At 43.7% G+C, this 25,328-nt stretch overlaps 2 protein-coding genes and 1 long non-coding RNA gene across 6 annotated transcripts in view; 1 reads left to right on the top strand and 2 right to left on the bottom strand.

The window, feature by feature from the left end:
• DHRSX (dehydrogenase/reductase X-linked) overlaps positions 1–492 on the bottom strand; it is a 169,893-nt gene extending 169,401 nt beyond the window's left edge. The window contains exon 1 of the mRNA XM_064437600.1: positions 78–492. Within this exon, the coding sequence (XP_064293670.1) occupies positions 78–420 (343 nt within the window). The 5' untranslated portion in view covers positions 421–492. The remainder of the gene's footprint in view (positions 1–77) is intronic.
• The window catches only part of ZBED1 (zinc finger BED-type containing 1), a 58,544-nt gene that overhangs the window by 12,237 nt on the left and 20,979 nt on the right, over positions 1–25,328 (bottom strand). The window contains exon 1 of one of the 3 annotated variants that reach the window (XM_064437582.1): positions 78–216. The exons of 1 other annotated variant lie outside the window; for it this stretch is intronic. The gene's annotated coding sequence lies outside the window, so the exon portion shown is untranslated. Of the gene's footprint in view, positions 1–77; positions 217–25,328 lie in introns of those variants that run through there. One more of the 3 variants, XM_064437589.1, reaches the window with a different exon arrangement.
• Positions 284–24,810, top strand: LOC135310356 (uncharacterized). 2 transcript variants are annotated; one of them, XR_010370443.1, is made up of 6 exons: positions 284–1,155; positions 2,456–2,601; positions 10,011–10,154; positions 10,905–11,176; positions 12,733–12,833; positions 24,520–24,810. It is a non-coding gene; the product is annotated as an uncharacterized LOC135310356 (long non-coding RNA). The 2 variants fall into 2 exon arrangements; XR_010370442.1 differs by lacking the exon at positions 12,733–12,833.

Below are 25,328 nucleotides of genomic sequence, written 5' to 3'. Positions count from 1 at the left end.
GGGGCTGCTTATGCCGGCCCCCGCTCATGCCGGCCCCCGCCGCCGCCCCGCCCCGCGGCGCCGGCTGCGGTGCTCACCTGGGGCCGGGACGCAGCGCGGGCGGAGGCGGCGGCGCAGCTGGTGCAGGATGACGAGGAGGCCGACGCGGTACACCCGGAGCAAGGGCACCAGCGCAGACAATAGCGACATGGCCGCCTCCCGCCCCGCGGCGGCTGGCTCGGGGCGAGGCGAGGCGGGGATGGAGAGAACGAGCGAGGCGGGCGGCCTGTGCCTGGCACGGAGGCTCTCGGCCGCCGGCGGGCCGGGCCGGGCCGGGGCGGGCCGGAGGGGCGCGGCGCGGGCCCCACCCAGCGGAAGGGAAAGCGCCGCCGCTGTCACAGCAGCGCCCCGGCGTGCTGCGGCTCCCGCCCTTCTGGGCATGTGCGGCGGGGGAAGGGCCGCGCCGCGGTCGCCGCGGGGAGGGAAGGGGTGGCGGCGGGCGGACCGACAGGCAGGCAGGCAGGCAGACAGACCGACCGACCGGCAGCGGCGAGGAGGCGGTGGCTCGGCCCCCGCTGGGGAGGAGGCGGTGGGATGGGGGGCGGGGGTTTGAGGGGAACGGCGCGGCGCTCCGCGGCGGCGTGACTCAGCAGCGGGAAGCGGCGGCGGCGGCGGCGGCGGCGTGACAGGCCGCCCGCCCGCTGAGGCCGTCGGCTTCTGAGTGCAGCAGGTCCCGCCGCCAGGGCTGTGACAGCCACAGGCGCCCGGGCGAGGGTGAGCGGGCGGCTCGGCCTCAGAATCCCGCGACTGGAAGCGCTCCTGGAGCTACCCCGCCATTTCCTCGCCTCCGGCCCGGGACGGGGGGGGGGGCCGCTGCCGCACGGCCGGGGCATCGCTCCGGGCCCCCCTCGCCTCGGGCGTCCCTCGGGCCCGGTGCCCTTGGCGGGGCCGCGGCCCTGGCAGGCCCCGACCCCTCCGAATGCAGCTCCAGGGGCAAAGCCTTCCTCCACCAGGCGCTGAAGTGTTGCAGCAGCCTCACGACCGCGTTCCTGACAGCGGTACATCGTGTATCGCTGTTTAAAAGTTTCTCGTCGTCAGTTTTAAGCCCTCGGCCTTATTTTTAAGGCGCCGAGCGAGCACTTGGGACAGAAGAGCACGTCCTACCTACCAGTTCTGGTAGGTGGCTGGTTTCGGCTACAGGAAACAGGGCGTTTAGCACCGAGGTCGTGGTTTTCATTCACAGAAGCGGCAGTGTTTCATAAGTACAGATGAGCCTCAATATCGATACAAAACAAAAAACATGAACGGTCCTTTTACAAGAGTAGATGCTGACCTATATACGCAGTTTAAAGTCCTTAGGTAACATTTTGTCTTTGAGGGTGATGGGGAGCCATACAAAGTTCTGGAAGTACATTTGAAATGCCATCTCCTCCCCGTACAATAAATAACCATACTTTCTAGAAGAAGATGCAATTAACAATATACTTTTTCAATGTCAGATCAGATCGCTCAGCAGAACTAACTTCCCATCTACTCTCAGAAATATGCGTGAAGTAAAAGCATAGTGCGTAGTGGCTCCAGGACAAAACCAACCACTTGATTTTCTGTATCTCTGGTGAATTTTTTTTTATTAACATGGAATTAACACAAACATAAATAATAAACAGAACATCATGAAGTCACCTTAGTGAAGGGTTCATTCTTAATGTATGTTGTTCTCAATGACTCACCAAGTGGTAGAAAGAGCATCACGTAACAAGAAAGAAGAAACACTGACATTTAGTAAAGGTGAAATGTTCTTTCAATCTATCTCAGTAAAAATAAAATCTCGACTCCCCTGTGTTGCTTTACATCCTTGTCTCAGAACTACGGCATTAGTGAAAGCCCTTTGCAACGTTAAATGGTGAAACTTGACTACAGTGTATTTGCACAATCTGTAGATAAATACACCATGCTTTCTCAGGTTTTCTAGTATAGTAAAACCAATTGATGTGTATTAAAGCTACGGAAATAAAAACTCTTGTCTTTCGCTACCCAAAGGATTGGACTAAGTGGGGAACAACCAACGGGTTAACATGATGGCCTTGTTGGTCCCACTACTTTTTCCTCAAGGTGCTAAAATTATTTTCAACCCTCCATGAGTCATGAGTACGGCTTCACAGAAAGGATGAGAAAAGTTTGTTTCAACACCATATTAAATTATTTTTCTAAAGGCTGATGGGACATGAACTGAAGGAGAAATGAAAATATTAACAAAAGGCTGTAGGTCTTTGATTCTTTTCAAATAGTGTCTTATAATACCTCCTAATTTTAATTGATACTTCCTTTTCCTTGGTTTTCAATAGTCACCTTCTTATTGATATTTTGTTTTTTTTCTTGCCATTATTAACTGCAAAGCCTTGAGTGTTCAGGCTGGAATCTTGTCCATCTGCTTTAGATACCTCACTGAGATGTTATTACTTCAATGAAATTTTAGGTGTCTGAGACCTGGAAGGGATGAAAGGAGCAACCTAATTGCCTCAGAATTGCTGAACGGGCAGTGGACAGAGAGAGGCCCTTCTGAAGGTCTGCAGCAGATGACTGCTTCCTTTGAGGACCTTAGAGGGCTTCCTTCCACCGACGGTAAGTGAACTTAACAGCACCAGTGGGCAAAGCCAGCCTGCGGTTACAGCACAGATATCCTCTTGGAAAGTCGTCGGAAACACTAGTAACGCTCCATCCACACACGCTCCAGCCTATCCGTCCCTCCTGCGGGACTGGCACTAATGAAGCAGTATGTGATCACAGTGCTTCCACCCACGTTTTGCATAAAGATGCATAAAGCCGTAAGAAAGGAAGTGGGTGATGTTTCTAGACTAATTAAGCCCTGAGCTCAAACTTCCCAGCAGAACGGCATCAGCAGCAACCACCGGGTAGCCTGGATGGTAGGTGTTGCAGCTGAGAGCCTGTGTAGCCAGGAACACGCGAGGCACGGGGCCACATGAGAGCAGACAAAAGCGAACCCAAGGTTAGCCTAGCAGTTCAGACACTTTCTGGCACGGGGTGGAGGGTTATGAGGTTAGGCCTATTTTTCTTGTTCGTTCCATGACAAGCTCCCATACAACACATCTCTCCCACGTATGTGAATTTGCTCCCCTTGAGATGAGAACTGGAGCCAACAACTCCTTGTATCCACAATGAGGTGGCTCAAGTTCAGTAGGAGAGGTCGATGCTTTCTGCCCAAGCATGGCATAATAGGGCACTCTCGTAAGATGTCGATGGTGTCTGCATCGATCCCTCTCAAATGGTAAAATGTACACTTCGACTCCCATGCTTAGCTAGAGATGTGGTCTCTGCATTTTGCATGTATGTCAAAGCTTATAGTCCATGCCGGAAGAAATGAGACATAATTCTGACTGCTGGTAATTTTTCAGGCTTCTAAAAGGGATTTAAATGCTTGTCTTCCTAAGGTGGATTGCACTGGGACTTGAGGCAAGAGATAAGTGCCTATCTTCCCAAAACAGGATCTTCTTAACATGTGTGGGTGAATAAAGTTAAATGCCCGAGGAGCTTTCAGGCTCAGCAGGGAGGTGCTCACAAGATTAGGCAGTGCTGGGAAACAGTCGGTTGGGATTGCATCTGGAATTCATGTGGGGTTTTGAGCACCTGCAGACAATTTTGACAGGCTGGATATGCTTTTTTTCCCCCTTCTATGCAAAAAAGAGTCATTTTAGGCACCCCCAAAACAGGCATCATCTTAACTAGTACTGGGCACTTGAGCACAGCGGGACCATACCAAGCAGTAAGGTCTTAGCACTCTCCGTAGTAGCCTGGGGATGGTCAGTTACCTGGAAGGGGAAGGAAACTTTGCCAAGGGGAGAGGTGTCTGCAAGCTCTGCAGTAGGAAGTCCCAGGGATCGAGAGCAGGCTCCTCTGCTGTGGGCAGTCATCTGATGGGACACATTTATTTGTCTTTAGTAATGCTGGGGGAGATATTAAATGGGTGTAAGGCTGACCTTCTGTGTTACAGAAACAGTGCTACAGCATTTGCCCATGAAGGGTGACAGTTTTTGATCCCTCTCAGTCTTTTTCAGATATTTTACTTTTCAAGAAATAGTCTCATTGTGAAAAACTGACCCTTGCTGGTGTGGCTATAGTTATTAGGATGTGAAGCCCAGGAACACAGTAAAGAAAAGAAATCTGAGTTTTTCTAGCATAGCATTTGAGTTCGTGGGAACAAGGGGACAGAGTTACAGGCCATATTCCCTGAAGAGCTTAAGCTTTTTAGACTAAAGAAGAACAGGACAAAATATGGTGCAATTAGAGTCCTGGAATGGGGACAACTTCCCCTCTCCAACCAAATGCTCAAACCAATCAGCCATTACACAAGACGCACAGTATGCTTGTTACTGCTGCTCAGGTTTTGTAAAGTGACTGCCCCTGCAGTGACTATTGTATTTGTGCATCTTGAGTATTTAGCGCATGTCGCGCTTTCAGTAGGTATCTGGTCTGGAAAGCCTGGAGATTGAGTAGTTGGGGCTGGGTTTGCATCCCTCCCAGCACCCCTACTCTGTATCAGGTAAGACCTGGGCATCCCGCCTGAACTGCAGTACACAGAAAAAAGCAATAACAAAAAAACAAATCATCCCCAAATACATGTGTTTACATACAAAACTTCTGCAGGAACATAAGTATAAAGCAGGTGAGCTGCTAACAAAAATATACAAGCCTTTGTCAAAAACAACTGCTGTCATAAAACACTTCAAAACAGTAAATCTATTTAGAATTGAGTAGGGATATTAGCAGCCTGCAAACTGTACCCGGCAACTTGACTTGGTGAATTGGCTGAAAGGGTAACAAAACATCTGGAAGTTCTAGATTTAGCAAGGACTAACCAGCATTACTTCAGCAGTGGAAAATCAGTTCTCACATAGTTCCGGGACTTTATTTGAAAATGTCCTTAAGTAGGTAAACTGATTGATTAACATACAAGTTACAAAAGCCCTTTGACAAGATCCTGCGCAGAAAGTATGCTAAGCAAACAGGGGATAAGATCCAGCGTATTTACAAAACAGAACAAAAGAAGCAAAAACGTACACTAAAACGAGAGTGAAACAAAGTGATTGACTTTCATCGGGAAGTCAGAGCAAAATAACACAGGGTGTTAGGTTCCCATGCCACATCCAGCCCTGGCTAATACACTCCTTAATGTCTTGGATGGGGTAAGGGAAAAGCTGTTGCAGCAAAATGGCGCGGTGTTATTTCTATTAGTCAAGGTGGGAGAGGGGCGGCGGAATTTCAGACAGATTTAAACAGGTGAGGTGGACTGGCAATATTCCAACACTGATAAAAGAATGCTATTGAAAAAAAAAAGATTAATTATGCCCTCTGTAGAAATGGATTTGTTGACAGTTAGTTCATTTGTATTAAAAAATGTCTAGGGTCAATAATTGCCATATGGTTATTTCAATGTTTGCATAGTGATGTCTGCAAACACCTGTGGCATGCCCTGTGCAACGCTGCCCAACCCATAGCTAAGAGGATTTAGTCAGGGTTCAGCAAACAGCCAAGATGATGGTTATAGTCCAAAGCAAGAGTTTTCCATGACACCAGGTCCTCCAAGTGTCTTTGATCTCCTCTTTAGCAATACTGTAAGGTAAACACATCTTTCATCAGAAACTTGGTTAGCACCATTCTAATGTGAAGGAAATAAAGAAGCAGAATCACCCCTCACAAACTGGATATCACGAGTTGATCTACACCTGTATTTTCATTGTATCTGCTTGCAAGAATACTTGAGTACCACGTACAACAATATTACGCAAGGCAAGGTTTGTGGGGAGAACATAGCAGACAAGCTTTCAGGCACACGTAACCCTGCCCATCCCCTTAGCCAAATGGGGCTATGACAACCCCGCTACTGTTGATATTCAAGGTTCAGTAGCAGAGTTCACTGGTCTCATCCATGCTGTCGGCAAGCACTTCCCTGAAGACTGCACTCTCCACTGTCACAGCCGGCCAGCCGACCTCAGGAAGAGGCAGGACCAAATCCCACGAAGATGTGGGAGCCTTGGTTTTGGGCATGCCAGCTGCCTTAGGTCCCACCCATTAGAGACAAGCAGGAGACTCCACTCCATAAGCAGGGCGTCCTCACTCTGATGACGAATGGGTGGCCAGGTCAACAAAGCTGGGAGATGGAGTTTGGATGTCAAGACCTTCAGAGCGCTCCAGAAATGGCCAAAGCGGCAAGGACTGTGCCACAGAAGTATGTGTGTGGTCGGGGCTGTGGCTGATGTTTTAGACAGTCAGGGGAGGCATTTTCTGCCGCCTAAAAAGAGCAATTCTTACCTGTTGTGAAATTTTCATACAGCTTGAAGTGACCTGGATTTGTGCCCCAGTCTGGCTGTGTGTGGCTCACACCGGTGTGAAGATACTTTTCCTCATGTATTCCTGTTTCACCAATTGACTTCTTAGATTAAAGTTAATATGTGTTGAATTTAGGACCCATGCTGCTTTTGTACTTAACTGCACAGATTTCCTGGGCTTCTTGGGGACTTGTGCTGCCCACAGTGCTCTGCGACTTCGGCATGGGAAGAACATATCTTATTTTTGTTGTTGTTGTTAAAGACTGGCTGGGGTGTTTCCAACTCCCTGTCTCTAGGCTGTGGCATATGAGAGAGGAAATGCAGTGATGGGGAAAGAGATGCGTAGAACAAGCTGGAGGGAAGATGATCAGGCCAAAACACAATGCAAATGCTGAGCAAAGGAGGACATGCAGACAACAGAAAATAGGAGTTGTGAGAAAGGCTAGAGATGGGTTGGCTTTGGTTTAGCTTTCCTGAAAAATGGTCCACCATTTTCGGGTCTGTAGGGTCAGGACGTCTGAAGGCAAGTGGAGCTCAATGGCCCCAGTGCAGTAAAGCCATCCTTCGTGCGACAGGGCTGGGGCTGGGGCCAGCCGCCCCACACTGACTGCAGGCGGAGGTGTGCTGGTGGGGTGTGTGGGGAGCTGAACCACAGACCAGAGGGATGTGCACAGTGGCCTGAGCTGGGAGGTGCCTGAAGCCCGGTGATACCTCTCTCTATATCAAATACACTGGAGGACTACTGAGAACCGAGAGGGTCTGGCAGTCCTTTAAGATCGCTCTGCACTTCTTTTTATCACTTTTCTGGCACAGCTGCTTTGTGCTCCTCTTTGTCAACGGGTCCTGGCTCCTGAATTTCCCTAGACGCTTATTACTGCTGCAGCCGGTTCCTCTGAACCCCGCAGCGGTCTCTGCACTGTTACTTCTCCTCATCCTGGGACAGCCAACGCTCCCGTTTTTCCCAATTCCATCTCGCTTTACTTTCTAATCACCCAGACAAACCTGTCTCTCTATCTGCCTACAATCACTGGATTCCCCATTCTCTTGATCACACCTGCCTGTCAGTTGTCCAAAAAGATTACGTATGCCTTGAATTTTCCACTTACTTTAGTAGAGGAATGATTGCAGCGTTATATAACTTGTTTATGTTTGGCTTATGCAGTAATGGTTTTGGCTATTCTATAGCATTACATTAATTTACAAAGCACAAAGCAACTCTGTAAAAAGCTAGGAAGGCCAAGAAATAAACAGACCGAACATTTTAAATTTAAAGGGAAAAGTTAAACAAAAGAATAAAGAGGTCCTGCTATTCTTGAGGACAAATTCACATGTGACATAGATGTGGTAAGGAGAAATCTGAAAACCCATTTCTCATTCCTTGTCCTTGGGGTGATCCAAGTCTCTGTAAACACAGCTTTATTTTTCATTCTTCATCTCATTTTTGTCAGTATAAAAGTAAATCATAGTGTGATCAGTGCCGAATTGCCTTAAGAACAACTGCAGAGAAGATTCAGCCTGGCTCAGACTTTACACTTTCTCCTCTAACACTTCTCTCTGAGGAAGCATAAAATGTTCCAGAATTATAGTTTGACCCCCTAGAATATATGCACTAGAAATTATCAAAGACAATTTATTCTGCTGATAAAAATAATTTAAAGGCTGGACAAAGCCAAGGGCTCATCGTGACAGTTGTTAAGAATACACTTTCAGAATTATCTAAAGATGTCTGATTCTGATTTTACATATAATACTAGCCTTCATATTTTCAGAGGTAAAGCTATTTCGATTATACATAATACGTTAGTTACAATAATTTAATTTCCAAGTCTATTAATACAGCTGTTTAATTCAACATCATCATCACATCCCCCTCCGCCGAGGCAGTGCAGAATGAAAGATCAGCCATTTTTAAAAATCTTTCACTAGAGACTCACAAAGCGGGTATTTCTCAGTCCTCTGGCTGCCCCAAGAGCCAAGATCGCTTGACCCTGATAGATAATGTTTGGATTCGCACGAGGTGCACGTCAGATTCTGGATTAGTCCTGGTTTTGTATTGTTTTCTAATCTGCCGCTGCTATTTCAGTAATATCAGCCATTTGCATCCATTATTAAATGATGATAAGCCTAACATAAAGGACTCTGCTATCACTACTTGTATATATGTTACATATATTTTTAGTTTCTGGGTTTGTTGTTTTGGGGGGTTTTTTTGTGTGTGTGTGTAAGAATATGCTTTTAAGTACCAGCGTGACATTATAAAATGACATAGGTAGTTCACATGCATAAGAAGCTTTAAAAACTAAGATTTAAGACTGTTTTATAACAAGTATTTTTCATCTAGTAAAAGGCCTTAATCCAAACCAACCAATAATTCAAGCGAAGAGTTACAATCTTTAAAGCTACTTCTTAAAACTAGGCTGTTTTTTTTCCAGAAACTTGCAAAAGACTATCACCCCGTGATCCACTACATGTCACTCTGACTGTTAATTAGTAAGTTTAGGATAAGCTGCTTTAGCATTGCAGAATATTTTATTCCACAGTCCCAGCTAGAAGGTGTTTTCCTACACCCTGACTTCACTTCAAAGCAGATTTAGCTAAGGTCTAGATTACTAACGTGAGTTTAGACAACTTCTTGTAATAAAAACCAGAATATATGTATATATTGTAAACATATATGCACGTTGATGTGTACAGACAGATAAAATAACATTTTGAAATTTCACTAAGCACGTGGAAGGGGAATGGCATTTCCTGCACCCAGGACTTAACAGCAAAGTTTTAAAAGGGTTGGTTTACGCTGTTACTTCTTTCCTCAGAAGAGTAAGGATCTTTTTCTATATAAATCGCATTACAGCATTGTTACTATTTTGAATAAAAAAGCTATATTGGCTATAACGTGCACTTGTTAAACAAAAATTATAGGTGGAAGGCAAATTCTCCTTGTAAGCACATATTCAAGTTGCAAGCCTTAGCAAACAGGTTTTTATCTATCTGAAGTATAAACCCAGGAGCCTTTACAACTGTTCCAGATTAAAGAAAAACAAACAACCAAAACCATACCTTACATACAGGATGAGTGGCTTTACGCTCATGATTTCGCTGGCTGGGTTTCTAATTGAAAAACAAGGGGGTTTCCTGCAACTTGCATGTTGGGCCTTGCACCCATCTCGCTCATGGCCAGCCTGTCTTTTATTGGGGTTTTGCTTCCTGATAAGGGTAATAATAATAAAAATTATTATATTATTAACAACCAATTCACCGTGTTTAATATTTTTTTTCAAGGAGGAATCAAGGGAAAAACTACGTTTTGCATCAGGCTTTCCTTGCTTTTTGTTTGTCACATGCCCTTGTTTTGCGTTGTCTTGCAACCAAGTGTTTACAAAAAGCCATCAATAGCAATCAAGGATCTGATTCTATCGCTCTTGCTCTTGTTGATTAAATAGGGAGAGTATGAACCGAAAGAGAACTTGACTGCTTAATCAAAATACAGTTTATTTACAGAAAAGGGCATAAATTTGCCCATAGTCAGGCCCAAAGAAATGGTTTCTTCCACCTGCAGGTTTTTTCCCTCTACTTGATAATTAACTGTTCCTGCTCTAATAAAAAGCTTAATTTAAATCATGAAGTCATGAAAGAAAATGTTACTCCTCTTCAGAAATGCATATGGATGATATGCATGATCTGTAGTTCAGGGATTGGATCAAGCACTGAACAGCCACATTGGATGAGACAGAAGATCAGCACAGATTTGTATATAACTGTTAAAACAACCGGGACCAGATATCTCAGAGGGAAGTTTAAAAATCTTCTCAGCAGACAATCTCCTACAAGGTAATCTTCCCTTTCGTTCTCATCTCCACCTATTATACTGATACTTAGTAATGGTTGTTAGACTAAAATTTCGAAGATTTCATATCCAGTGTTTTGTCTTGCTACCATTAATTGGCTTTTTAGATATATTTGATATGTGAATGATTCTCCAAGTTAGTTTTGAATTTTATTAAATCTCTTCTAGTTGTGTTGCATTTCACATATACGATTATATATGTTCATCACAAAATATTTCAACATTTTATAATTTACCACCTTCTAATTTCATTGCATAGTCATTTATTTCTGTACTATGAGGCAGGAAAGCAAAATTCCCAGTCTATCTTTGAACCACTTATTTTTTTATATAGTGCTTTTTTGTCTTACTCATTTCCTGTTTACTGTAAAAGATCTTTTATGTCTCTTCAGAGGGAGTTCACGATACAACACAATCTGTTAACTTTTATTTAGACACCTCCTGTTCAAAGTGTATTATGGAGTGTCTATTAATGTAACTGAGACTCATATATGGAAAGAGGTGTCGGTATAAAGAGTATTTCAGATATTTACAGTGCAAAACTGCAAGTGTAAACAAGGCAGAGGTTAAAGTACGAGTATGAAGTGAACCACAGACAAGAGATGTTCTTGTTAAGGCCTGCACAGAATTGGCTAGTCATACCGTGCTGCCGTCTTCCTTATTTTTAACTGTGGGATCATATGAATATACAGATGACAACTGCAGTAGGCATTTTTCTAAAATTCTGCTCCCAGGCTCTCTTGGCTGTCTCCAGGACTGGCGCACCTCCTTACAGCCACCCAGCCCTGGCTTTAGAAGGTGAAATCTCTTCACGTGCTGAGAGTAACGAGATCGGTACTGCCAGTGGAGGCGAGCCAGAACCTTATCTAATGCCACAAAATGCCTTTGATTGCATCTGCTCCCTCATCAGCACAGAGCAGTTCTCCATCTGTGCCACTCTCCAGCCATATTCTGGGACCGCATCACCCCTTCACCAGTTAGGCCACTAGGCTGCTAAGGACAATTTGTAAGTAATATTTTTTCTGCGCTTTCTTTTTCCGATTACTATTGTTTGCCACTAGAGAGAGGGAGTGAGAGAGGAAAACAGAAAGAAAAAAAAGGTATTTGCAATGAGTGCTTGAAACATTTTAAATATGAGGCTTGGTCTCAGCTTTTCCTCTTTAATTATCTGCTGCTGCTACTTGGAATTTTCAGGGCTGTTTGAGCCCTGTAATAACTTGTTTGATTTATAGTTACAATGATTTATTCCTGGGGGGGGGGGGGAACCATGCTGATTACTTCGCTCTTGTCTTTGCTGTGTCATTCTCTGTGCTCGTAGTATGTATTTCAATGGTTTTTCTAAAAGGATTAAAAGAATCAATCAATATAATTTTCTAAAAGCAAACACTTGAGGTACACATGGGTGCACAAGCTGCAAACTGCATCGTGTGTGAAAATGAATGCACCTGTTGAGTGTACAGGTGCTTCAGGTTTTTTTCCCAGAAAAAATATATTGTTCCATATACCAAGAATCAGATGTGCTCTCTGTTATTTTCTTGCTTACACAGAGCGATCTATTGCAGTCTATTACCTTGTTTGCTTTTTTGCTATGCATTAGGCTGATAGTTTCAATGATTTTCCCTTAATAACCTCAAGCCATTTTTCTGATCATTGCACTGGATGATGGTCCTACTTAATACATATACGTTAGCTTGGGTTTATTTTTTTTGCTCCCAGGCCAACCAATTTCCATTTATACGTACCACAGTGATTCCAGCAGAAAAACCAACCAACTGGATGTTTTCAGATGTGGTTGGTTTGTGTCCTTTGAATGAAATTCATTCACCCCTTTAGAGAGGGCCAAGAAATACATCATTTTGAGTGCTCAGGAGGTGATTTTTTTTTGCTGCATTCAGGCCTCCTGCACAAAGGGGAAGTTTGCTCTTCTTTCAGTATTAGCATTGTGCCTGCAAATAGAAATCATTTTATGTTCAGTTAAGCGTGGTACGCATCAGTGGCACACTACTGACTTCAAGTTTATTCCACATTTACAAAAGAGAGGAGAATAGGTTTCACTACCCTGAAAATATATTTCTTGATAACTTGCAACCACTAATCAAAAACTAATCCAGATTATTAGTTACTAAAAACCACATGCATCTGAAGCATGGAGTGATTTAATCACCTCTGTCCAGCACCTCCAGAAATTATCATTAATGGCAATAGGAAATATTTGTTTCAGGGGAAAACGAGTGAGCAGGTAGTGATGGCGCACGCTGCCTCCTTCCATCGGCTCCACTCTCTGCTGTGCATTAACTCATTTTCTCATCTAGGCATCGCTCCACAGATTGACTGCTCTTATTTACCAGCCTTCCTAGGCAGAGCTTGGAAATGAGAAAAAAGCATGGCACCTCGTCTACCTAGTCATTTATTTATTATATTGTTTCCTTGCTTCAATCCGCTCTCTGCAAAGCTTTTTTTAATCTTTCTTCTTTGCCTTTTACCCGCACTTCAAGCGTAAGGCTGCTGCCTTTGACATCTCTACAGAGAAACCTGAACCCCTGCTCTCACATCTCTGTGCAGGGACTCTTCCAAGGAGCTGGCTGGGGAGAGAGGAGGGTCACTGCCAGAATACACGGTACTCCTCACTGCCAGCCAGCACCAGCAGTTTCACTGGCAGCCTGGTAAGAAGAATTCCTCCCATAATAATTTTGTGATACTTAGTGGATTTACAAAATTTTAGGCTTTGTCTATTTGTCAGTGTCCTTTTTTATTTGCTTGTAGAATAAACTCATTGCAAATATTGAAATCTAAGAAAATAAGCATCTAGAAGGAAAAAAAATCTATTCAGATCAGTGACAATCACATGAAAAAAGCCCTGTGGACTAATTAGTAGAGTCAGCAAACCAACATTGGTTTCCTACCAGAGATGGTTTTTTTCCTGGTTTTTTTCCCCTCTGATAATCTCCCAGTTCCTTCAAGCATATTTCTTCACCTCCTAATATTCCAAAAGGCACCATTACTGTCTCCTACATCTTTAGCACCCACCTATTCCAATCAAAATAGCAGCAATGAAGATGGATGCCCCCTGTCAGGCATTGCTCCGTCTCCTAGCTGAGCAAGGAGGGCAAAGCCACTATCATAAATCACTTCCCTTAGAGGGTATAGTCAAGCGATATGAGAAGTTAAAGGTTTAAAATGAGGTTTTGACTCCACCTGTCATTTTCTGTGTCACAGAGTGGCAAAACCCCAGCAGTGGATACAGTCCAGCTCAAGGAAAGAGAGAGGGGCTGCATGGTCTCATGGCCCATACTGCCAACTGTTTCCATGAAAGTCCTGGTGCTATGGCCAGGCTACAGACCCTCTGTCAAAAGCTAACTTGTTCACATCTTTACAAGAAGTACATAAAATGCTCAGGCTGAGAATTTTCTCCGGTAACTGATTAAGGGCAAGACTCGAAGCCCAGCAAGTCCGTGTAGGCTTTGGTTCTCTTTGGACAAGATGCCCAACTGCAGAACTAAAAGAAAGGGCAGAGCTGGGCAGAATATTCAAGAATATTGAAGAAGGGATGCTGGGGAGGGAGGGTTGGCTGGAAATACCCAGCACTATTTCAGGTCTGTAACAATAGATGACAAACAGAAAACAAAACAGCAGCCGAAATCACCTTCCAACACAAAAAACATTTCTTTACACGGATCGTAACGAAAAGGCCTTGTTTCTCTCCAGCAGCCTCTTTGAGCAACCTGGGAGACGATCCTCCATATTCTAAATCTTTGGGGACCTTTTCAGCCCTCAGATTGACCAGCCTGCTTTTGGGGCAAGTTTTGCAAGAATGAAAAAAAGGAGTGATAGCTAAAATCTAAATGCTGTAGAGGATCTCTCCTCCAAACTGGGATTGTTCTGCTTTATCGCTAATCTCTGCAACAAGGCCTTTGAGTATCAGATTTATTTACTGACCACAACACCCCTGTAATTAAGCTGTGGTTTTGCTCCAGAAAGTGACCCTAGGAAAAAAAAAATGAAATAAAAGCCTCCTGTGCTTCCACATAACTGCGGGCCAAATGATATCCTCCATTACCCTCGTACAACGCCATTAACTGTCGGTGGGGTTGAAGAGGTGTAACTGGAGGGTGTATCTGGCCTGCAGGACCATAAATCCCCCGGGACAGAAGCTAGAAAAATGCCAGTTGACTTGCATAGCCTGAGCCAAGCTGCAGAGCTGGTGGGTATGGCTAAATCACGTTGCAAATGTATAAACTGTTCCAGATGGTGTGTTCTTCCCCTTAAATCCTCTCAGCTCTCACCTGGGGATGTGAATGTCTCTAGACATAGTCATACGAAGAGAGGCAATACTGGAAAAAAGAAGTCTTATATACAAAAATAGATCTGAGCTTGTACTTGTATGGTTTACTGGAAAAATCTTAAACTTTCCATATATATTTTTGTTAGAATATCAATAGTCTATTTTTGTCTACTCTCATAACCTAACCAAGAAGGGAACAGGTCAAACAAACAGTTCATAAAATTAGAGACATTTTATGCTTTGCTAAGTTCCCAGTGCTGAGATGTCTGATGTTAGAAACGATGGAGCAAAAGATTTAGATGACTGAAAGATGTTTTAGAATAAAAGTGTCTTGCATAAGTCGCATACACAAGAAGAAAATAAAAATTAAGGAAAATTGCTCAAAGGAAAAGCATAAGCTGTGAATATCAATAGACTATAATATGTAGGCTTGCATATTCTAGCTGCCATTGCTCTATTTGGCTTCAGAAAGAAAATTATTTGGGATAATTATAATTACCACTGGTAAGAATTTCCATGCTCAGGTAAACACTAACATTTCAGCATTTGTTTTCATGACGAATCAGAATTTAAAAAATTCAAATTCCTCTCAGAGAAAAATTCTGAAAAATTATGATTCTTAGGTATTAAATATAGATACTGTCAGAACACTGCCCTACATATACTCATATCTGCAGCATCTAGTAGGGACATATTGTAATATTTAATTTGGTATTCCAATATGATTAGAAAGTCAACATGAAAGGAATAGGAAAATTAAACACTTCCAATTCACAAAGCCGAATATTTTGATGTTGAACAAGGATGTTAGGGCAAGATTTTCAGCACTCTGGAAATATTTGCATTTTGAAAAAAAAAAAAATTATTTGCTGACAGTAAACTTTTTCATCCACTATTGTTTTACTAGCTAAGTTTTGACACCTTTTAACACTTCTTCTCTTTGACAATATCCTGATTGTGCAGTTTGTCTTTCCTTCTCGCTTCCTTCCTTTTTTTCTTCCTTTACATTAGTATGATGACAGAGCAGCTTTATTACTGTATTTGGATTTTCTTTTTTTTTTTTTGCAGTGCCTAGTTGTATGGAAACCTTCACATCTGTGGACTAACGTGCCACATGCAATCCTCATAAAATCCAAACAAGGCAGTTAAGCAGATATAATGACAGACAGAGAGAGGTGTGCATTTAAGGGGAGAGCTAGGATTAGAAGCAACGTGGCCCTGGGTCTTACACTGTGCTTCAGACTGTCATACCTCTTGAAAAACGGCTCAGTGCATCTGCTCGCAGAAAAGACATTGGCCAGCTGAAGCACATGTATAAAACCGTATTTTCTGTGTATTTCTGACAATACAGTTGATGCACGTGGGAGCACCTTCACAAGTCTCTTAGTTCAGATCAAGGAGAGCTCTTCTTGAGGCAAAGCTCCTGCCTGTCCCAGCAGCCTGCCTGGCTCGTGCCCTGGAGCCATCTGGGCTACAGCAGAAGAGGTCCTCCCCGAGATACTTCTAGGTGTGCAGGTATTCAGGCCATGTCATCAAACTGGACCTGGTCCAAAGTAAAACTCCCTGGAGTACAAGCTGCTTCTTCCTCCAGTCTGCTTCTGCTGAGCTAGTGCAGATGTAGCCATAAAAATCCACGTGCCATCCACCATACTTGGAATCTTCCTGCAACTGTTAGTTAAGACTGGACCTTTCTGAAAGTATTTGTGAGGCATAATCTTTAAGAAATGTAGTTAAGACACTATGGAAACATACAAGCCCTATGGCACAGCACTGTGTAGGGTAACATAGGTGCCCCTGTGTTATCACAGAATCACAGAACGGTAGGGGTTGGAAGGGACCTCTGGAGATCATCTTCCAACCCCCTGCTTGAGCAGGCACACCCAGAGCAGGGGGCACAGGAACGCCTCCAGGCAGGGTTTGAATGTGTCCAGAGAGGGAGACTCCACAGCCTCCCTGGGCAGCCTGTGCCACTGCGCTGGCACCCTCACAGGGAAGAAGTTTTTTTCTCATGTTTAAGTGGAACTTCCTGTGTTCCAGCTTGTGCCCATTGCCCCATGTCCTGTCATTGGGCACCACTGAAAAGAGTCCAGTCCCATCCTCTTGACACCCACCCTTCAGATATTTATAAGCATTGATAAGAGATAATCCCCCCTCAGTCTTCTCCAGGATGAACAAACCCAGGTCTCTCAGCCTTTCCTCATGAGGAAGATGCTCCAGGCCCCTGATCATCTTGGTAGCTTTCCGCTGGACTTTCTCAAGCAGTTCCCTGTCCTTCTTGAACTGGGGAGCCCAGAACTGGATGCAGGACTCCAAATGTGGTCTCACCAGGGCGGATTAGAGGGGGAGGATAACCTCCCTTGACCTCCTGGCCACACTCCTTTTTATGCACCCCAGGATGCAGCAACACTTACACTGGGAGGTAGAGGACTGTTCCTACACTCCATGACCCATCTCTGTAACCCCTTCATCTGCTTCTCCATGGCTGGAAACTGGGTACTCGGGCAGGATGTCATCTGTGATGCCCGCACGGGAGATGCCTCAGCTGGACGAGGAGGCAACCAGCTCTCCTGAACACACTCACAAATGCCTAGTTCATTGAAAACTCAAGCTGCAGCACAGAATATCCTGCTGTTTTTCTGACAGGGAACTGCATCAAAAGCTTTGCCAGAAGGAGGGAGAAAAGATGTTTGGCAATGGCACATCTCTTACCCAACAGTGACAGCCACGGTTCCACAGCCCGGTGCGCGCCCCGTTCCCCATGTGAATGGGCTGGGCTCCCCAGCCCTGACCCACACGGTCCCTAGAGGGAAAGCTCTTGAGTGGACTGCCTGCATGTTGGCCAAGCAGAGGATTTCAACAGAGCAGCCTCCACCAGGCACCTGCGTTCGGTGCTGAAAGATGGGCACTGCAGGAATTTGCTCTTTTTTCTTTTCAATAAACTGTCTCAAATAATTGCCTTGGCTTTAGAGTCGAAGGCCTCTGGAGTAATGAACAACTGTTATTTCTAGTACAATGGGATCGCTGTCTATAATGGTATCCCTTAATTGCTACTGCAGTGCAAATTATGAAAAGCAAGAATATCCGAATATAGAGACACTTGGCCCTTGTGACAGGAAATTAAGGTCTGTTCTCTAACACTGCTGCACGCCCTGAACTCCTGCTCAAGTCAAAATGAATTACATACATTCAGTACTTCAGAAAGCAAGCTCTTAACCTTTACAAACAAGAGCTTATATGTTGTGGTTATCCCTATAAATGTCCAATGCTTTTTCAGACCCTACTAATCTCCTGAGCATCCTTGTCCCATCAGAGTTAATGGCAGAATCCGGCTAAAAAGGTTGAAGTGCATTTTTAAAAAATAATGAATAAATCTGTGGGTGTATTATCTTTTGAAGTTTTAGTGGGTTTAATTGCTTAATTGGTTGCTATTTTTTACTGTAAGAAAAAGCAAGTGAATGTTGCTATGTCACCCACAATATAAAATCTTTCATCTTCCTTCCTGTTTTTCATGCCTTGAGAGTCCATCGTTTTCAGCCTCTTGGACAAAATCTTTTTCATACCTGTTCTTGCCTTGCTTTGGTGTAGTACTCCTTGGAAGCAATAATGTCCAGAACAAATTCAGGCTTCTGAGAAAGAGTGTGTTATCTCTACAGTGCCATTTCACTAGTCCAAGAATTAAGAGTCTAAATAATTAATCTCCGCTGTGAACTGTCTGAAAAGCGTGGTGTTGTCAAACAATAGTGGTAAATGCTGAGGAAAGGTCCAATCCTTCTCTTACTGATGTCAGTGGGAATTTTGCCAGGAAGCTCAGCATGAGCAGGGTATAGCCCAAAGTAATCATCTCTACAGATGATTACATGAAAAGCCCTTAATTATACCATGATGATTGAGTATTATTACAGTCATGAGACAGAGGCATCTTCTGGAACCAAAACCAAGAAAAAGAAGGTATTGAGGCTATTCCTCCTCCGAGTTGTGCCTCTTTGGCAGCAGCCTTTTATCAGATGACTTTTCACATGTTAGCACAGCTACTCTGGTTTTGGCCGCAGCCTGACACGCACAGTGAAACGAGCCCAGATTTCCTGTTCCACAGTTCCTCTCTGCTAAAGGTCCCTCAGCCCGACAAGGCTACACCATTTAGTAAGTAAAATGTTTTTGGCAAAGCCAGAAGCTCTCTGCACTTTGTTTTCCATCTTCTCACTTTGGTTCAAAGGCACGTCTTGCTCAATAGGTGCCTTTTCCAGGCTGGGGAAGGGCAAGTAGCTAATGACCTTGCGTGGTGGCTGCTGTCTTGACAAAGGCAGGGGAGAGTGGGTGCAGACCCCCAGGGCCAGACGCTTGCTTCTGCAGCCTCCACCAACCCGCACAGCACTTGAGCTGAGAGCGGGAGGAAGCAGGTTATGGCTCTGAATTGGGCGCTGAGGGCACAGAGGAGGTGTGCAAGCTAACAGGACGCTCGTGCAAACAGTCAGGATTTCATAGTTCTTCAGGGAGCATTTGCTGTTAGGCAGATACGTAGAAGCAGTTTTGCACAGTTCATCTGAGAATGTGAAGCTTGCACAGTACCCTGCAACAGCAAAGTCTGTACGAAGATGGGAATCTGATTAGATGTTTTATGAATGAACTTCGGATTAAAACGTTTTATTATTATTTATATGTAAGGAAGTTCATTTTCTCCCTGATACTTGGGGGTCAAACAGAAGCCTGCTCTCCCCCCTGAAATCAATGATTTTGGCAGCTTAACAAGATCTGTCTTAATAAAGACAAAAGGCAAATATTTATAAAACATGCATAGTCACTTCACTCAGTGTTACTGAATCATTAATAGAGTTTGGTTCTGGGTTTTATTGTCAAAGTCACGGGAAGCTGCAGTGATGACAGTGGGAAAACACACGTCCACAGCAAGTTTTAGGTACATTTTGTGGGGGATTTTCTTTACTACCTTGCTTAGGAGAGAAGTTTTTACATTGCGTTTTAATTTATTTTCCACATTTGTACATCGCTTACGTTTCTTATCTGAAGGGAACTGTGAAACTCTCCCACTGCTTCCTGCCTGAAATTGCTCTCTCTGGATGCAGCTCTGATTTCCCTGTCATGATACGTGTTGACAGGCTTTGTCTCCTCTCAAAATTATCATTAAAATGGTACACTGGCAAGCAGTCCCATTTGTAACGGTGGGAGATTCTGAAATATTTTCAGCTATTTTCACAGTGGCAGTTGGTAATTTCCTGACGCTATGCATTCTGATTAAATATCTTCTTTTCTGCAGTCCTCTGAAGCAGTGGCAAAAAAATCACCACTACTTCATTTTAACCTCTCAAGAGATGAGCAAAAATCAGTTGCCTAGCAAGCAGAAGTACTACTGCCTGTGTTAAAAGGTCAGGACAAAAACGTGCTGAAAACTTTTTGGACACTTGTGTAAAGAGATGATTTATGACTTGGGAGTTGTTTATTGCACAAAGGGGTCTGTATTTGACCCTGTGCATCCTGCTCGCAAATACTTACTGCCACTGAAAGGAGAGGAGTATCTGTATTCCTCACACAAGCATTCTGACATTTCAGAAAGATAACAGCTACCTCTCAGTTTAAATAAACTCAGAAATGTGCCTGGAAAATCATTTGTCATCGGCTATAGAAATGTCAAAGTTCCAGATTAAGCGATAGAGGTATTAAATTCTTTTCACTCTTTCACCACGTGCTAAAATAAGCAGCAAATAAAAAGCTATTGTGCTTATTCTCTAAGGACAGCTACTACATTGGTAATACCTTCCATGGAAATCCATCGCACACATATACATATTACAGTTCTGAATATTCCACCTACTCTAGCCTATACTATGCTTCAGTTCCCGAGATCTTTGTATAGAGCAGCTCATGTGTCACACAGAGCAAACCGGCTGCACCTCTCAGTTGGGTGGATGTATTTCTCAGGTGCTACAAGCTCAACTTATTAGAGTGCCACATTAATTCCATACAGAAACCTTTGGAAATGAAAGCTCAGTCTGGGTTTAGGTTTTGTGCAGACCTAAGTAGGAGGGAGTACAGGGAATTTATGTGTTTTACACAAAGAAGCCTGGCACAATTACAGACCCTACCCTCCGGAAACACAGTAACTGCTTGGCTATCAGTGTTTTTAAGAGACGGGGAGGAGATGGAACCACGCCTACCCTTCTTGTAATCTGTAAGAGACAGGAAAAATCTCCAGGAAAAGCAAGAGAGAGCACCTCTGTCATGTACAGTGGAAAGATGTCCTGCCAGCCACACAGTACACCAGGAGGCATCATTGCATCCAGCGTCTTCTACAGTATAACCAGAAAGTCTCATAGACAAAGCTTTCACTTTACTGCTCACATCCAGTAAGAGATCTGTCTGGGCTAGGCAACCAGGGTGAAGCAAAATGCCTCCCCTTTCCTAATCTGCTGCTATGGAGGCGTGAAAAGTGGATCATAAATCAAAACGGGAGGAGGGAGAGTGAAGCTTCTTATCTCCATCAAACTCTCAACCTCTGCCACCAAGTTTCCAAATTCAAAATACTCCCTTTCCGTCGCAATGTGTTGGTACAAGAGCTCCCCGCTGACCTGAGCCAGTGAGCGTGTGAGCTTTTTCTGTCTCATCCGTGTCAACCCAGACCACTAGCTATTTCAGGCCTGGGTCCTGCAGGGAGCTCAGGTGGGCTGTCACAGCCTCTGACAGCAGCTGGACTCCAGGCAGGTTCAGCATCCCACCCGCAGGGACTCTGTGGCAGGGTCAGGACTCTAGCAACTGATCCAGAAATCAAAGTGGCTACGGAAACTTTCACGGTAGGGTTAAAATAACATTCCCTTTCTGTTATGTATTATTCTTTCCCTCCAAAATTTTCAATTACATCAACCTTTTCTTAAATTAGTGTCTGGAAGCAAATGCACTTGCATTCTCACAGACTCTTCTTTGAACTGATGATCTGTTTCAAAATGCTTTTCAACTTGTTAAAAAAGAAAAAGAAAAAAGGAAGAGAGGGTTATGAGTTAATATATTTCCTAATAACCACAGAAACCAGAATCTTCTGGAGCAAATTAGCATTAATCTCTTCCCTGGCGTAAATCACTCTAACCAACTTTCCCAGTTTGCCTGATGGTGAGGGATTGCTAGGCAACACCACACTTGCAGGTCAGCTGCCACTTCATGACTATGCCGATGTCCATTTTTTTGAGGCCCGTACTGACTTTTTTTCAAATATTATGTTGCCATTTAAGATTAAGAGCATTTAAAAACACTTAGCTGATCTTCCTACTGTAATAATAGCTCTTGCTTAGTCTAAAGCTGCATTGCCACGGCTGAATACTGCTTGGGGTGTCTAAATATTTGGAAGTAAAACCTGCCATTTTCTTCAGTAGTATAATGAAGTAAGGTATAAGATCAAGCCTGATTTTAATTATAAGGTGTCCTTTCTCTTACTCTGCCTGCCTTCCCTGTTCTTCATGCCAACAGCAACTGTTTGATTTCACTTGAAGGAAAACTGAACAGCTAGCCTGAAGTAGCAGATGAATCATTCTAATATCTGATAGCTTTCCAAATAAAGGCAGCTCTCTCCAGGGGCGAACGTCAGTCCCCATCACTTAACAAGCTTATCTGAGGCAGTGTAGTTAGCAGGGACACGCTTCCACTGAAGAGCTGATTGCCGATGGTGGGATTTTCAGTGTGTTGCCAAACTGCGAGTAGGAAGTGATATCCCTGACTTCCAGCTGAACTTCAGCAGACAGCCTGTGCCTGAGCAAGCGCTGAAGAGTAACCAGATATATGACCTATGGCAAAAGCTCCTAACCTTGCGGTCCTGAGAAGTACAAGGTGCTCCTCAGCAGCCCACCGCTAGTGCTGGGGCATCCCCTGCTCTTGTTCTGCTCAGGTGCTGCAGCGGTCCCCTTCCTGCGGGCAGCCCAGGCGTTACCCTAAGAGTCTTGTCCAGACACTCAGCTACTTCAAAGAAGTACCAATTAAAGATGGATTGTCATAAAAGTAAGCACTTGAACAGAGTGCAGAAACCTTTTTAATGCCAAATACCTCATTAAATTGTCAACTTCCTTGCAAATGGCGCTCAGTGCAGCAAGAACGCAAGCGCAGGGGATAAAATTCACCAGCGACGTGTGCCGGTAAACGGGGACTGCCGAGGCCAAGCGCTCAGGGCTGCTGCGAGTGTAAGTGGCACTTGGCTTGCACCTGAACCCCATGAGCCCGGTGAAGCCCAGGGGAGAGCCTGGGGCTGAGGGGCCTCCAAGGAGCTAGGCAGCATCCAAACTGCATCAAGTCCGCTGGGCAGCATCTCCCTCTGGAGGCTCTCCCAGATCCTGCCTCTTGCCACCGGCCCTGGCTGGGCAGGAAAGTCCACCCCGAATCACCATCTGAATGTCAGGCTTGGGCGAGCCTGATTTATTTCAGTGCATTTGAGCAGGCACCTGGCTCAAAATAGCATGTTAGCCCAAAACAATAATAGCATTCTTAAAAATTAGTATTTGGGAATTCATTTTTTTAATTTGTTACCTGGTCTGTGAACCTTTCAGTACAGTAGGATGCCACTTTTTTTCTACAGCCTTGATCATTAGACACACGCTTTTCCTAAAAATATGGGGAGGCTAATGTGCTCAGATGTAATTAGAAAGTCAAAGTTGAGGGTTTTAAGAACAACAAAATCTAATCAAACATAATCATGACAGTTGTCATCACTGTCACAGAACTTACAGCAATTTCCCTTTTAAATTATCCATGTGTTTTCACCAACACAGCAGCTAGTCATTCAAGCCATTTCAATGATATTTTTATATCTCTGTCTCATTTTTATTTGTTTGTGTTTCTTCTCTTTACTAGATCTAGTTCTCTGATGAGATCCATACACGCTGAGGTTGCTCACACTGCTCCAAAGCTACAATTGGGTTACCACAGCTCTCAGAAACTTGCAGACAATCCAAAGAAAATTGAAAAGGTGGAACCGGAGTTTTCACAGAGATCCAGTGACTTCAGTAATGCTCTGTGGAGCCCCAGGGTCTCCCTCATCACAGAGGCAGCAACACGCCACCCCATTTTTTTGGTGAAAACCACGGGGCACTCACATGCATTCAGCACAACAGAAGATCCAAAGTGAAAAATTTCTAGCCGGGTTCTAAAATGTCACGTAAAATATCAGCTAGCACTGTAATAAAAAAGGAAATCCTAACATAAAACAAGAGTACTCTGATTAGCGTGTTGCTTTTTAATGAATGTTACACATTCAGCAAAACCACTGGGCTTCAGAAATAACAGAGTACTGACTGGGTGAAAAAGATCACTGCAGTTCACTGGTAACTGTCATGAAAGCTCCTTTATGAAGTGAATCTTTCTTTGGACACTTCTTTAAATGGACACATCTTAGGACCAAATTCTCTCATCAAAGGGTAGATACGAAGCTCTCACTAAAGTCAATGGGACCTTTCTATATCTCAGAAGAAAACCTGGCATTCATTGGTGTTCCTCTAGGGAGAAGGGATGAGTAAGGAAAAAAAATGTTGTTTTAACTAGTGTTGTAAAAAAAAATTACAATTTGTGAAATAAACGAATACATAAAAACATATTATTACAAGAATTGATTGCTATTTATAAGATTATTTGAAAACATACATCTCTTAGGACTTAAGCCTTTTACCAGAGAGCACATTTATTTTATTCTGGTTTATCCTCCATCATGTTCATATTGCAAACTTTTACAGAAGTTCCTCTCTAATTTATCTAATAAAATACCCTTTTTTATTTTTTCCTTTTTCAGAAAAATACCAATTTGAAATTTTTTTCCCCTAAAGATTATTAAATATAATAAAAATAGTACTGCTAGCATTACTGAAACCTTAGTTACTAGAGACAGAAATCACAAATCCTGCCAGTCACATAAAACCAATAACAAGCAAATCTTTTATTTCCATGGAAAATGTGGTCAGAAAGGCCAGCTACCCTGTGTGTTAAAGAACCATATGAATTCCAGAAAGGGAGAACTTACTCAGCTGTTGACTTGCTGAGTCTAACCTAAGTTAAAGCATAATTATCCTTTCTCTGTATTTTTATTTCAGAAATAAAGAGGTACAAAGGAAGAATCTGTCATAGACTCACAGCCAGCTCCTGACAGCCTTGTACTCGCTCTGCTCAGACTACGTGCTACGCAACTCAACACTTCTTCCGCACCCCTTCTCAGCCACTCGCCATGGCTTTCCAGTTGCTAAACGTAGTCCTCTGAAGGGGAAACAGTTTCAAATACCTTGTTTCTCTCACTGTTCTTTGTACCTTTCGAGGCAGATGACTTGTTCAGCGTATTTTTACTTTCTTGCCAATTAGCTTGACTACGCATTAAATATTTAAATATATGTTGTTGAGCCTTCTGTAGTTTTTATATTACTCCACATACAAATCTGATGGAATATACTTGGCCTAGAAACCCTGATGACAGCCAGATCCTCAGGTGTATAGCCATCATCATGGTATTGTCAGTGTTTTCAAGAAGCAGCCTTCTGCAGGCTCCAGACCCTCACGTCTGGAGGACGCCCAGGCCATGGAGGCCTTGGTCTTGTTTTTGTCCTATGCCAGACAATTACCTTATCAGCAAGTAGTGTTTACGGTTGTGACTTTTGTGGGGTTGATATTAAAGCCTTTTGAACTAAAGGGGTCTCTGGGGATCTTTTTGGTTTGCCAAGTCACACAGAGATGTTAGGTCATTACCATTTTCTGCCCCAGGTCAGTTCTGTGCTCTTCTCACTTATGATCTGTAGGGAGATGCTGTTGTTGACACATCCCAGGTGGAAGATACCAGCCTCTTGGTTAGACTGGCCTTTGCTGTTCGTTTAGCCACAGAGGAACCGCTGGCAATGCACAACTGCCATGCAGC

This window comes from Phalacrocorax carbo, chromosome 1 (assembly GCF_963921805.1).
Source record: "Phalacrocorax carbo chromosome 1, bPhaCar2.1, whole genome shotgun sequence".
Lineage (NCBI taxonomy): Eukaryota > Metazoa > Chordata > Aves > Suliformes > Phalacrocoracidae > Phalacrocorax > Phalacrocorax carbo.
This window is presented reverse-complemented; position numbering and strand designations above follow the sequence as displayed.